The sequence below is a fragment of the Rhagoletis zephyria genome, unplaced genomic scaffold (assembly GCF_001687245.7).
Source record: "Rhagoletis zephyria isolate East Lansing unplaced genomic scaffold, Rhagoletis_zephyria_1.1 Rzeph_scaffold_00738, whole genome shotgun sequence".
Lineage (NCBI taxonomy): Eukaryota > Metazoa > Arthropoda > Insecta > Diptera > Tephritidae > Rhagoletis > Rhagoletis zephyria.
The window spans coordinates 7,975-23,028 of record NW_016157822.1 but is presented as its reverse complement, the minus strand read 5'-3'; the positions used below and the strand labels follow the sequence as shown (position 1 = coordinate 23,028).

The following is a 15,054-nucleotide window of genomic DNA, read 5'->3' as shown; positions in this document are numbered from 1 at the left end:
TGACAATTGACATCTCGTAGGACATCGCAATGTTAAAAATACCAGTCGCTAACATTGAAAAAGGATAGAACGTGAACTAGTTCGGCTGAAACGCAAACCGGTAGAATTCTAGTTCACAATTAGTAGCTTTGCCTGCAGGGAAGCATGCACAGCGGTGACAACACATACACACATACATGGTATGACATAATGCACTCAACATTTGAAAACACCTTTACATGTATGGCTGTAGCTGAGTGTGCAAAGACGCTTGATACAATTAGTTGCGGCCAAGAGGGTCCGGGTTCAATTCCCATCAGACGGAACATAAAATTAATTTTTTCTCTTCTTAATTACGAAAAAGTATCTGTGCACTTCACAACCCCATATTTTATAACGTATATACTCAAATTTAAAACGAGTTGGGTTGGTGCTCTTTTATATGCGTATTTTTTTTCAATTTAGCAGTTTTTTTTTTAATTCTAAAATTTTTTTCCCTCAGTGTTGGAATGTGAGTTTATGACATTCGATACGATACTAGGGTTATGGTACTCGATTCCAAAAAATATCGTTTTAAAACTATCGAGTAGAAAATATCGGTATCGAATGCCAAAAGTATCGAAATGGTATCGTATCGTATCGAAATTCGTGTCCCTATTTGGCTGAGCTTCTCCTCCGACTTGTGGCATGCGCCTGAATGTTGTCCCATAAAGAGGACGGACTCCGAACGCCGCTATCGCTAATTTTCAAAACAACGTCAAAAATATTTTTAGAAATTCCTTATAAAGATGAACGATAACAACTAGAAAATCTAAATCAAAGTATATGGCGGGACTGGATTTGATTCGGAAGATTACCAAGCACAATAACATTTTGAGCAACTGGTCCTTAAACTTGTACGTCAACGAACTGGTTGGACCTTATCAGTGTGGCTTTACACTTGGCAAATCCACCATAGGTTAGGTATTCACAATACGCCAAATCCTAGATCGCGAGAATAGGATCGACACACACCATCTATTTGTCGATTTCAAAGCCTCTTTCGGCAGCACGAAAAGAAGTAGTCTTTATGCCGGGATGTCTGTATTCGGTATCCCCGCGAAGCTAATACGGATGTGTAAAATAATGTCGAGCAATACCACCCGCTCCGTCAGAATTGGGAAAGACCTCTCTGAGCCGTTCGCCACCAAACGGCGTTTCAGACAGGGCGACTCGCTTTCGTGTGATTTCTGTAATATCCGGCACAATACTTTACAAGAGCGTGCAATTGCTGGCAGATATCGACATCATCAGTAACAGTAACTGAGAGGTCTGTCCTGCCTTTTCCGATTTGTAGATGTCTGCCTTGACGGAGAATCATTCTTGCCAATAAGTGCTAATATGGTTTGAATACGTAATTGAGAAGTAAAGTCCTCTCTAGTTGTACAAAAATCTCACTCTATAAGTCCCTCATCATGCCTGTGCAGGTATATGGCGCAGATGGACAATGCCAACATCCGATGAGGCGGCTCTTGGAGTATGCGAGAGAAAGATTTTGTGGAAGATATACGACCCGCTGGCGACGGTGACTAGCGCAGACGATGGAGCGATGAGCTATATGAGCTTTATAACGACATGCAAAACTGGATTGGCCATGCCGTTAGAATAGACACCAACGCTCCAGCTTTGAAAGTTACAACTCTGAACCCGCTGGTGGTAGCAGAGGAAGAGGAAGGCCCCCACTGCGATGAAAAGACGAAGTGGAGAAGGACTTGGCTTCACTTGGCATTTCCAATTGGCGTTAGTTGGCACAGAAGAGTTTCGCTTGGGCGGTTACTGTTCCAAATAAGAAGAACCACCAGGGTCCCAATCACGGTATTTTTCATGGAATTATAACTCTCTTTTAATCGAATCAAAAAAATACAATTCAAATTGTCGAATCTCTGAAGGAAAATTTCAATTCGAGCTTCATACGATCTCGACTACCGTTATTCCGGCCCATCTATTTCTGGCACAANCAAGTAAGTGACAATTTATACATATGTATGTAAGTATTAGCGGCACATTAGGTGAACTAAATGCATTCATACATACATATTTATGTACAACTGTAGGTAATATTGTACGCGTCTTCCCAGGTAGGTTAAGGGCCTAGGGTTAGCACTAATCGGAGGTAGAAGCTCCGGTTAAATACAACGACTGCTTTATCGATCACACGTTATATGCATGATGACGANAGTTAAAGAGCGAAATACACCACACAAGCGGTTTGTCAAACCGCTTGTGTGGTGTATTTCGCTCTTTAGTGAAAATTTTCAATCGAAGTGACGGCGGCAGCATTGCCCAGCGCCCAAAATCCACATTAAGGGCCGATTGTTCAATGTCTGATTAGCACTAATCAGAGGTAGAAGCTCCGGTTAAATACAACGACTGCTCTATCGATCACATGTTATATGCATGATGACGAAATCGTCGATAATGATGTTTAACCTGCAAGTAGTGATAACCAGACATTGCACAACCGGCNTAGTGAAAATTTTCAATCGAAGTGACGGCGGCAGCATTGCCCAGCGCCCAAAATCCACATTAAGGGCCGATTGTTCAATGTCTGATTAGCACTAATCAGAGGTAGAAGCTCCGGTTAAATACAACGACTGCTCTATCGATCACATGTTATATGCATGATGACGAAAACGTCGATAATGATGTTTACCCTGCAAGTAGTGATAACCAGACATTGCACAACCGGCCCTAAAAATACAGTAAATGATAATTGATATGGCAGCTCGCGATATATCGATTTCTGAAGTTTCGATGAAAACAAGGGAAATATATCCCAAACCGATTCAGGCTAGTGCACAGGGCTAGGACGCCTCTATGATCATACATATTTAGTACGGTTTTCGAGAAAATTTTCAATGGCTACGCTGCTTCGTTTTACGTACTACGATTTTCTGAAATAAAAATATCTGAAAATATTTGCTTTTTAAATTTTTCAGGCGCCTTTAATAATGATAATTGATTGGCTCTTACTCATATGTTAGTGTTTCGTGGTGTGCGCCTTGATGTTGTCACACAAAGGGGAGGGACCTACAGTTTAACACCGAATGCGAAAGGCGACTCTATTTTTATGAGTAGCTGGTTTTCTTGCAAAAATACACTCGGAGGTTTGCCATTGCCTGCCGAGGGGCGACCGTTATTAGAAAAACTTTGTTTGACCGCCAAATACGCCGTTACTTTTATTAAAATCTTGAAACGTTGAATTTGGATACTTTTCAAGGTATGATAGAAATAATATTAACATACATACTTTATCTAAACATAAGTATAAGGTATTATTTATTGGAAATTGCACAATTTTCATAATTTCTCCTCGATAACAATTGCAACATTTGTTTGAAATAGTAGAAGATAATGCTATCATTAAAAATTCACAAAGGGAAGATATCCCAGCATACTTTTCGTAAAACATAAAAGAAGGATTGGCAGCAATATTTGCATACTTTTAAGTTAATTATCAAAAAGTTCAACGTAGTGTAAGCAAACACAATTTTCTATTCCTTTATAATCCTTTGGTTTCTAAAAATCTATCACCCAACCCTATAATTTTACCGAATTACAGAAAATTCTAAAGAGCGAAATACAACATACAAGCGGTTTGACAAACCTACTTTTTTTCATTTCGCCATACACCATACAAACTCGTTCAAGCGGAGAATTTTAGTTTTTTCCGGTTCATAATGTAAAAAAATTTGGTCTTAAATTTTTCCCTTCTACGTCCTCACCTGGAGGACTCGTATTTTTCTTGTTATTTACCCTCATTGCAAGTGTCATGTCGAGTGCAAGGCGGTTTTCGAGAATCGAGCCTAAAATTTCGACTCGAATCTTTAAATAAACATGGAGGGCTATGTAAGTTTGTGCTGAACACTTAGCAGATGGCCCCAACTATTCCCCGTTTACGTATGTTCAAATATCTGCCAAAAATCCTGTACAAAAAATCTGTTACTGAACTTTATTTTCTACTACGATTATTCACGTCATGTACTCGGATTAATACATCCGAGAGTTCTAACCCCGCCAGTGCATAAATGTCCCAAACCGGTTCGAGCTAGCGGTGCATTTTGGGCAATTTCCCAAAGCAGGCAAGGTGGAATATAAACAATGAAGAATTTACAATTCGTGTTTCGGCTGAATTTCGACCTAGAAATAATTTAGTTTTCTTTGCAAACCATTATAAAGTTTTCAACAAACACTATTCTGAAGAAATGAATTGCGAGTGAAAAGTGTATTTGAGGGAGGCATAAGGAAATTATGGGTAGATTGTCCGCTGCCGTAAAGTACGGTAAGCAAATATGTACATATAAACATACATCTACATATTGGATATTGGCACAATCGGTTTGTTAAATAAATTATCACCAATTTTAATAAAACCCTAAAGTGCTTACTAAATTAGCGAAAATTATTAGGAGCTTGCGAAAAGAGCACTAGAGCTTACCGTACAACAATGGCCATTGCCTACGTGTGCTCAATAATTTATAGGTATCGATCCATTGATTTTTTCTACATATATACGTACATATTTATTTATATGCTCATGTAAATTAGACATCGTCGAAACAAGCAATGCAGAAGTTGGTTCGGCAGATATGGAAAACAAGACTAACCAGTACACATTCGATGGATGTTTGTCAAGAAGTGGCACAGCCGGTTGAATGCTGGCGCTATTTTGATTGGCTGCTATAAGCAACACTATTCTATTTTATTTTATTATCATTAAGTTATTGCTTAATACCAACGGTGTTGCTAATTTAATTTACATCAACGAAAACATATCTTGCCCTGGCAAGAGTTTGGTTTTGTCAGCAGGCATTAAAGTCAATTTTCATTAGCAGTAAAAGAGGCTCTTTAAAATACACTACAGGTCCATATTTTCAATTTTTTAATATTAAATTTCCTTGAGCTATTTATGCAAGCACATATTTTTCTTGTATCGTCCTCTGCAGCAAGAATACAAAAATCCATTGAAAAGGATATGTTGCACCGCTCTGTAGTGGTTGTTGTAGCAGTACCTCATGTGTTGATTGGTTGTGTGCTAGTTGGCGGTGCTTTTCCGGGCTTCCCCGGTCGATGTAGTAACGTAGAACTGAGCTGAAACTACTGCAAATATTCAGAAGTCGTCCAAAATACGTGCTTATCTATACGTAGTACTTTTAATTCAGTTTTGATTGAACATTTTTTTCCCGTTTTTTATATAATCATATGAATCATCCCTTAAATAGCCGACTATCGTATCACTTAAAATCTTCGCAAGTGCTTTAAATAAACACAAACGGAAGTAATTTTCTTCTTATCTGCTCACTATCAATTTTCTTATCAGGAGGAATGCCTACCCCACTAACACTTTGCGTAATTGCTATACTCTACCATACTCCAGGCACTTTTGTTTTGACAACATAACATCTGTGTACATATATTTACACATATGGATGTATGTCTGTTTGTAAGCACAAAAAGGGCATGCCACGTACGTATCTGATTCTCAATGATACGCTTGTCTTAAATGATAGGCTTGGCGCACAATAATTGAAAAGGCAATTCACTTTCACTGTTACTTGCTGGCAAACTCTGGCTCAGGGTCGCCCAGATATCTTATACAGGGCAGACCAGTTTAGTTAAGACTTCTGCATTCTAAAAACCATTAAAACAGCAGCTCTATAACGCAAAAGAAGCTTCAAGCTAGGGTAAGCGCTCGCTGCTGGTTGGCAAGTTTTTGTCTTGGTGTTTTTTGTTTTTGTGTAAAGCTAATTTGTACGTACACGAACCGCCTGGAAATGTATGTAGTTTGGCAGCAACCACAAAAACAAATCAAAGTAAACAACCAACCAAGCGAAGCGATTAGACTCAGACGTCCAAGTAAGCTATTGGCTTGTTGGCGCACTTATCGCACCTACAAGTGCTCACTTGAGCTCAGTAGCGGTCGAAATACGTTGGTGTGCAGTTGCGTTGAGTTGGCGCGTTCGAGTAGCATTGTTGTGTTGAAAAATTCGTTTTCGTTTTCGCACAAGTATCGTTTGGTTTTTTGTTGTAAGATAATTTTTTGTTACTTATTTCGACATACACAAGCGTTTTTTTTATCTGGAGTTTTATAAAAAATTGCCAAATTATTGTAACATTTTTAAACACATTTATAAAGTGAGCAGTATATAAATAAATAGCACTGAAATCTTTGCAATAGCAACCATGCCAGTTTATGACGCACTGTACGAGCGCCTATCAAAGGTGGGCCAGGAGCATTTACTTAAGTTCTGGGAGGAGTTGACACTCGATCAGCAGGAGCTTTTAGTGCGTGACATTGAGGAACTCAATCTTAACGAATTGAAACTCTATTTTGATCGTGCAACTGAGTCATTGCAAGAGAATGGCATTAAACTGGACGATCGTATGCAACCAATACCAGAATCGAAGTTGGTCAGCATTGAGCGTACGGCGGAAGAGCGTCTCAAGGCTTACGAAGAAGAGGGAATGCGACAAATTAGCGCTGGACATGTAGCTGTGCTGCTGATGGCTGGCGGACAAGGTAAGGCAAAGCATAATACATTCATATTTGTTTCAGAGAGAGAAAAGCTTGCAATTTGACATGCATTTGAAGTTAATTAATATTGAAATGCTTACCTTTTATGTACAAAAGTATGTGAGTTCATGCATTTGCATATAATGTGTGATTTGTGTATACTTTTTGTGTGCAAAATTGTATGATATGCATGTATATACGCGTACGTTCACATTGTTACACATTAGCAGAAATTTAAATTAAATTGAATGCGACTAAGATAAAAAAATAAATAAAATTAATTTTTTAAATGATTGAATTGCCAGGCGAAAGAAGCGAAAAATACAGCGAACTTTAATATTTGCTTGTAATTGCTATCGTGGCTGTTTTTTAACTGCCGCCGTTGCTGCACCGTTAGCGCCTCTGGCAAAAGGCTGCTTGGCGTGCCTTAAAAATGATAAATAAAATAATAATTAACTTGCCTGTCACGTAGCCACAAACAAGAAATACTCACAAACAAAAAAATACTCTTAAGAGTTACCGTAATACAGCAAACCAACCGCAGGCCATTGTGTAGATCGGCTTTTGAAATGCCAACCGATTTAAATTTTTTTTTTTTCGTTTCTCTCAACTGGATTGAATTTATTAAGCCAGTTTATGTGGGCGTGTGTATTGTAACAAAGAAGGAATGCATTAACAGACAAGAATTTAATATTACCTTGGTTGGTTGGTTAAGCTTTATTGCAGTTAAAATACTGACTCCAATTTAAATGACCCAGTAGATAATTTCAGAAGTTAAAAACCCTAACGAGAGGACTTTTTGTGAGTTATTTGGCCTTCCACCCTAGGTTTCATTCTATTTTATATGGAGTGGAAAAAATTGAAGAAGTGCTAATTTCGCTAGCCAGAGAATGCCTTCCAGAAGGGTTTTTGTTGCGCATACACACCTCAGAAGGTCTTTTGGAGAGGATCTTTCAAAGTCATGTCAGATCAAACTTTTGCTTCGTGTTGCGTGACAGATATGCTTTGACAGCTATGGTGAAATCTCAAGCGAAAATATGGCCAACTCCCATCTTTATGCGCCCGTTGACAACCAGCTGGTTTAATTTGAGGCAATTGTATCAGTTCTTTGTTTTGTAATGTAAAAGGATCCATTTAACCGGTTCCAATGATATGCAGAAAGGAACAGCCTAGAACACGAAATGTTAAATGTAAACAGGCCGAAATTCTACGAGAATTACATACATATGTATATAGGAGCACCTACAAAGATATATCAAATGAATCATCTAATTAAGCGCTATACCTTAACATTTTTTTATGTCAATACCCCTGAAGATAAGCTGGGTAAGTCGTATTAAGTGAAACAATTCTACAAGTTCAAGAAGGGTTGAAAAAGGGGCTTCCATGCATGCCTTTGTTAAGGAATTATTTATTTTAAAATAGAAATAAAACATTTTTGATATAATATTTAAGGAAGAACNTATTTTATATGGAGTGGAAAAAATTGAAGAAGTGCTAATTTCGCTAGCCAGAGAATGCCTTCCAGAAGGGTTTTTGTTGCGCATACACACCTCAGAAGGTCTTTTGGAGAGGATCTTTCAAAGTCATGTCAGATCAAACTTTTGCTTCGTGTTGCGTGACAGATATGCTTTGACAGCTATGGTGAAATCTCAAGCGAAAATATGGCCAACTCCCATCTTTATGCGCCCGTTGACAACCAGCTGGTTTAATTTGAGGCAATTGTATCAGTTCTTTGTTTTGTAATGTAAAAGGATCCATTTAACCGGTTCCAATGATACGCAGAAAGGAACAGCCTAGAACACGAAATGTTAAATGTAAACAGGCCGAAATTCTACGAGAATTACATACATATGTATATATTAGCACCTACAAAGATATATCAAATGAATCATCTAATTAAGCGCTATACCTTAACATTTTTTTATGTCAATACCCCTGAAGATAAGCTGGGTAAGTCGTATTAAGTGAAGCAATTCTACAAGTCCAAGAAGGGTTGAAAAAGGGGCTTCCACGCATGCCTTTGTTAAGGAATTATTTATTTTAAAATAGAAATAAAACATCGTTGATATAATATTTAAGGAAGAAGCAACTTTAAAGGTCGTTTCAGATTAAAATTTGTCGCTAACTTTGCCAGCAAAGCGCAAAAATTAGACGTTATGTCCGTAACCGGAACAACCCAGATTTATATGTAGCCGTCCGACCAACCATTTTTGAGCTATAGAGCAATGAAATATTAATGTTCCAAAAAAAAAAAACGAAAAAACGAATTGAAACCGGAAAAAAATGTTCCGTGTTATTTATATGGAAAATCGCCAATAAATGAAACATCCTAACATACATACATATATACATAACTATTTGATTTGAAGTTATAGAGTAGATTGTCACTTAAAAAGACTAGAAGGCGTCACAGCAACCATATAGACCAGTGATTCCCAAAGTGGTCCAGGTGGACCCCAGGGGTCCACGGAAGACTCGACGGGGGTCCACGGTGACGTGAAAAAAATATGGGGGTCCATGAGTTGTAAATGGGGGTCCACGAAGATTTATCTGGTTGCGATGTAAAGAACCAAAATGGTTGCCTGATAGCCTCTTTATTTAACTTTAATTTTTTTGAGTGGTGTATAGTGCTGTTGACGCACTGCTGCACTTACCGTCACTTTGTGTTTTCATACGTGGGGAAGCCTTAAAGGCCACATGCAGACTAAAAAGAACCGANAATTTGAGGCAATTGTATCAGTTCTTTGTTTTGTAATGTAAAAGGATCCATTTAACCGGTTCCAATGATACGCAGAAAGGAACAGCCTAGAACACGAAATGTTAAATGTAAACAGGCCGAAATTCTACGAGAATTACATACATATGTATATATTAGCACCTACAAAGATATATCAAATGAATCATCTAATTAAGCGCTATACCTTAACATTTTTTTATGTCAATACCCCTGAAGATAAGCTGGGTAAGTCGTATTAAGTGAAGCAATTCTACAAGTCCAAGAAGGGTTGAAAAAGGGGCTTCCACGCATGCCTTTGTTAAGGAATTATTTATTTTAAAATAGAAATAAAACATCGTTGATATAATATTTAAGGAAGAAGCAACTTTAAAGGTCGTTTCAGATTAAAATTTGTCGCTAACTTTGCCAGCAAAGCGCAAAAATTAGACGTTATGTCCGTAACCGGAACAACCCAGATTTATATGTAGCCGTCCGACCAACCATTTTTGAGCTATAGAGCAATGAAATATTAATGTTCCAAAAAAAAAACGAAAAAACGAATTGAAACCGGAAAAAAATGTTCCGTGTTATTTATATGGAAAATCGCCAATAAATGAAACATCCTAACATACATACATATATACATAACTATTTGATTTGAAGTTATAGAGTAGATTGTCACTTAAAAAGACTAGAAGGCGTCACAGCAACCATATAGACCAGTGATTCCCAAAGTGGTCCAGGTGGACCCCAGGGGTCCACGGAAGACTCGACGGGGGTCCACGGTGACGTGAAAAAAATATGGGGGTCCATGAGTTGTAAATGGGGGTCCACGAAGATTTATCTGGTTGCGATGTAAAGAACCAAAATGGTTGCCTGATAGCCTCTTTATTTAACTTTAATTTTTTTGAGTGGTGTATAGTGCTGTTGACGCACTGCTGCACTTACCGTCACTTTGTGTTTTCATACGTGGGGAAGCCTTAAAGGCCACATGCAGACTAAAAAGAACCGAATGCTGGTATGACAATGAGTGAGGCGCGGCGAAAATTTCTGGCGGCAGAGATTTAAGCTCTTGTGTCTTTTCAATGCCTGTAACATTGTACGCCACCATTACATTTGTAGAAGAGATTCTATAATGTTGAGTTCCCTGAGACTGAATGCTGGTTTGATTCCATCACTGAGACCGGACTCACACATTGTCGAATCTTCGCTGATGGCTCCAAAACTGACTCTGGGTCATGATCTGGGGTCTTTTTCGAGGTGAATGGAGATAAGCTTCACTCTTCTGTAGGGGAATATCTTCGGTCTTCCAGGCTGAGGTAATTGCAATACTCAAAGCCATGGACTACGTGGTGGAACATATATGGAGGGGAAGGAGTTTACGTGACTGCAGTGATAACCAAGTTGCACCTAATTGACCAGCCCTCTATTTAAATACTTCCAAAAAAATAGTTCGGCAATGCAAGTCTTGACTAAAATATGATGGTGAACATAACGAGGTTGTTTTACTCTGGGTGCCTGGTCACTCTGGAGTACCTGGTTATGAGACATCTGATCATTTGGCCAGAGTTGGCTCAGACCAGGCATTCCTCGGCCCGCAACCAGTTTTAGCACTCCCACTTTCGGCAATCGAAGCCACCATCAAAAACTGGGTGCAGGTGGGCAAAACTCATGTTGCCTTCAATCTCACAAGGTCTATCTAATTTTTTGCTCTCACTGAGCAGACGACACTGCAGGCAACTTGCTGGACTGCTGACTGGTCACTTCACATGGCACAAACACCTGACTGTGATAGGCGTAAATGACAAGTCCATTTACCCATATTGCTTTGAAGAAGATGACATGGTGGAACACTTTTTGTGCTTCTTGCTTGCTTGGTTATTTGTGATCGATTTTTTTAAACTCGTTCTTTTCTCTATTGTCAGTTTCTGAATTAAAAGTTTGGCGTAAAAAGCTTAGCCGTTTTGATGTTTTAAGTTTTGTGTTTTAAAAATGTGATAAATATTTTTCGCCTCACTTTAAAACTCGGAGCGATAAAAATAAAATTGATGCCATTAACACAAATAAACTATTTTACATATACTCCACGTGCAAAGTCATGAGTGAGCCGAACATTTGATGAGTTTATGGTGAAGATAATGTAAATAACGCTAGCGCTCGCACTGCTCTTAAAAAATATAACTCTTCCGAGCGAGAGAGTATTTTGATGTATTTACGAGCTCTATTTTTTAAAACCTGCAAGTGTGTAATCACATTATTTTTATAAACAGAACACAAGAAAATATTTTATTTTTATTTTGGCCACTCTAAGTTTAGTTTTTGAATTCACCCGCGATGAAAATTTACATTGTTAGATCTAATTTTCACATTTAATTTTTTTACGAGCTTTGGGAAACCACTAAATTTTTGAAAGGGGTCTACGAGAAAAAAAAGTTTGGGAACCTCTGATCTAGACCATACTTAGACGACATAAAATTGCCACAATTTCAAAAGTGGGAAACACAAAGTGTTTAGACACCTTGTTATCTTGTTTTGTATACTTATGTACATACAGATGCAGCGATAAAGTTATGATATTTTTTTACATGTTTTCTTGCTGCCGACCTGTTAACTTGAATCAATTCTATGATAAAAAGTACAACATGAATTTTTGTTCAATTTATAGTTGGTTGCCATTAAGTGTAAACATTTCAATCAATGCTCTAGTGATTCGATCCCTTGTATAGCCCTTCGAGAGTACTTCTGCCGTGAAAACGCTTCTAAAAAAACTATTCTGCCGTTCGAAGTCAGCTTAAAAATGTGGGTTTGTGTGACGAATTCGACAAAACACTTAGCAAAAATGTGATTTCTAAACAGTCTAAATATCATTGATTTGCAGTTTGGTAAACTCCGAATTGATATTAGACCCATGGTTTCTTTGCCAAATTTGCTTAGAATTACACGTAAAATCCTTCTGTGANGCCCTTCGAGAGTACTTCTGCCGTGAAAACGCTTCTAAAAAAACTATTCTGCCGTTCGAAGTCAGCTTAAAAATGTGGGTTTGTGTGACGAATTCGACAAAACACTTAGCAAAAATGTGATTTCTAAACAGTCTAAATATCATTGATTTACTTTAATTTGCAGTTTGGTAAACTCCGAATTGATATTAGACCCATGGTTTCTTTGCCAAATTTGCTTAGAATTACACGTAAAATCCTTCTGTGCTATACGCGCGTAGTCGGAAAAAATCTGCCAAACAAATTGACCCGCCCTAATATACATGCTAAAAATACATAATACTAACTCAAAGAACTCATCTCGCTGACCTCGCCGTTTTATACTTGTCTTTAGTGCATTTGCATATGAGTTTGTATATACCCCAGTAGATAATTTCAGGAGTTAAAAGCCCTCCGAAAGGCGAAGAGGCCTTCCACTCTACTTTCCTTTCTCCTTTCTTTTTTGTATGGAGTGGCACAAATTGAAGGGCTTCCTCTTCCGCTACCCATAGAAGGCCTTCCAGAAGGGCTAATATAGGACGTACTTCAGAAGGCCTTTTGGAGGAGTTCTTTAAAGTTGCTTCTTTAATTTATACCAAGTAATTTTTAGCAAAAAAAAAATCCGACTTAAAAAAAAAAATATATATATCTATATATTTCATGATCCAATGATCGGATCTAAACCAAATTAGTATGGGACCACCTCTGAGACACTACCTTTCCGTTGCAAAAATTATTGAAATCGGTTGACGTGGTGCAAAGTTATGCGGTAACATACATAAAAAAAAAAAATATATATATATTCCGACGAACTGATAACCTCCTCCTTTTTTGGAAGTCGGTTAAAAATCATACATCTTTGATGTATTTGCTTAAATATGTATTATTGTAACTTAGCATTTTTATTGGAATTCATTTGTAATGTTAAATAATAAAAATGTATGCATTCGCGTAAATTGTAAATGGATAAGCCCTTCTAGAAGGCATGCGAGGAAGTACTTTTTCAGCCCTTCTTGGGTAGGCCTCTTAGGATGGCTTCACTTAAGAAGGCCTACCTAAATTATCTTCTGGGACATATTTATGTCCCTGGACATACAAAATGATTGTCATTACACGCTTTATTCATTCATTCTAATCATTTTGTAATAACTTGACGAAAAAGTGAATTCTAATCATTCTCTGTGAGCTCCTCAAAGCAGGTCCCTTTACAAATCAATTTAAATTTTTAAATTATAAAAAAAAAACATGAATATGGATGCACACATATTTGAAATAGATACAAACACGTATATTTCTTTCTCAGATTGCTATTTAGCATTTACGTCAACCTGCGCCCAAACTCGACTGCTAAACCAATGAAGAAACAAGTTTTAAAGGTCGCCCAGCACCTACTTAGCCTGAATCTAGCATTTAATAATAAAAAAAGTAAAAGATTATATTAATTTTTACAAAAATTTAAAAGATACTAATATTTATACTTTTTTTTTGATATGACGACACACTATCGTACATACATATGTACATACGCTTTGCACCTACATATATATCGCCCGCTTAGTAATATAGAGAAGTAACTCAATATTATAAATTTTCGAGATTTCATCTTCCAATTAAAAATCTTGATAAGGAGAATACATACATATGTATGTATATATGTACAGTCTAAGAGATAACTAAATTTCCCAAAAATGTCGAAGACAGATGGAGAATCTGTCTTTTGGTATACCAACTATATGAATTGATCAAACTTGAATTAAGTTTTCCCACAGAATTGAAATTTTTAAATAATTCTTTATATTACTAAACGTGCGATATAAAGTGTTAAATATTAAGAAATATCTTTTAAAAATATTATAAAAACATTGCTCATCCATAACTCATTTTTATCTAACTCATAAATCTTAACACAGCTTTATCTCACTCTGAAATCACTTTATAATAATGCACTTCGTTTATATTAATCATTTCTTTTCTCTTCTCTTCTCGCCTCCCCACCCTCCCCCTCATTTAGGCACCCGTTTGGGTTTCGCTCATCCCAAAGGCATGTACGACGTGGGTTTGCCATCGAAAAAGTCACTATTTCGTTTACAAGCCGAACGCATACAAAAACTTGAAGAATTAGCTTATGCTGCTACAGGACGTCGTGGTGTTATTACATGGTACATCATGACTTCGGAACACACCATTCAACCGACATACGAGTACTTTATGGCCAACAATTATTTTGGTTTGAAGAAGGAGAACATCATACTCTTCGAACAGGGTTCATTGCCATGCTTCGATTATGATGGACGCATTATATTGGACGAAAAGCATCGTGTANTTGGCTCTTGCAATGCTCCTCTGCTAAGGCATTCCGCACATGACGCCCTAAACAGAGTAGTGTAACAGTAACTTGGCCGTTGTTTTTGATACTTAGATCGGTTTGTCTCCTCGTCGTTGTCGTCGTTGGTAATCACCGCTCGGGACTAGTATAATGCAGTGAACTGTCTTACACAACACCCCTCTTCCTTTGGTTTGACCCTATCGTAACCTTTGATGGGCCTACCGCTAATTGAGCATGACGACAACGTTTGAAACGTTCCCATAACAGTCGGGGTTTACGTAACCGGACCGACTAAGGACTGTAACTCCAGCATAAATCCCCGAAAACTTTATCGGGAATTTATCATGCCTATTGCGGTATCGGACGGATCCATCAGCACGGATCTAATCCGATTCGCACTGTCATAGCAAGCGAGTGAGAAGGATTAGATTCATGAGAATGTCATCCCTCGGAAGCAGACCTATTCCGGTTCGACAGATTTATGTACATATATCTGGTTAAG

At 37.7% G+C, this 15,054-nt stretch overlaps 1 protein-coding gene across 1 annotated transcript; it reads left to right on the top strand.

Moving 5' to 3' along the window:
- The first annotated feature begins 4,065 nt into the window (after window positions 1–4,065).
- On the top strand, window positions 4,066–14,614 carry LOC108361352 (UDP-N-acetylglucosamine pyrophosphorylase mmy). The gene is made up of 3 exons (XM_017613952.1): window positions 4,066–4,300; window positions 6,197–6,538; window positions 14,238–14,614. Exons 1-3 carry the CDS (start codon window positions 4,270–4,272, stop codon window positions 14,612–14,614), a joined length of 750 nt encoding a protein of 249 aa, XP_017469441.1. The 5' UTR covers window positions 4,066–4,269.
- Window positions 14,615–15,054: the final 440 nt, after the last annotated feature.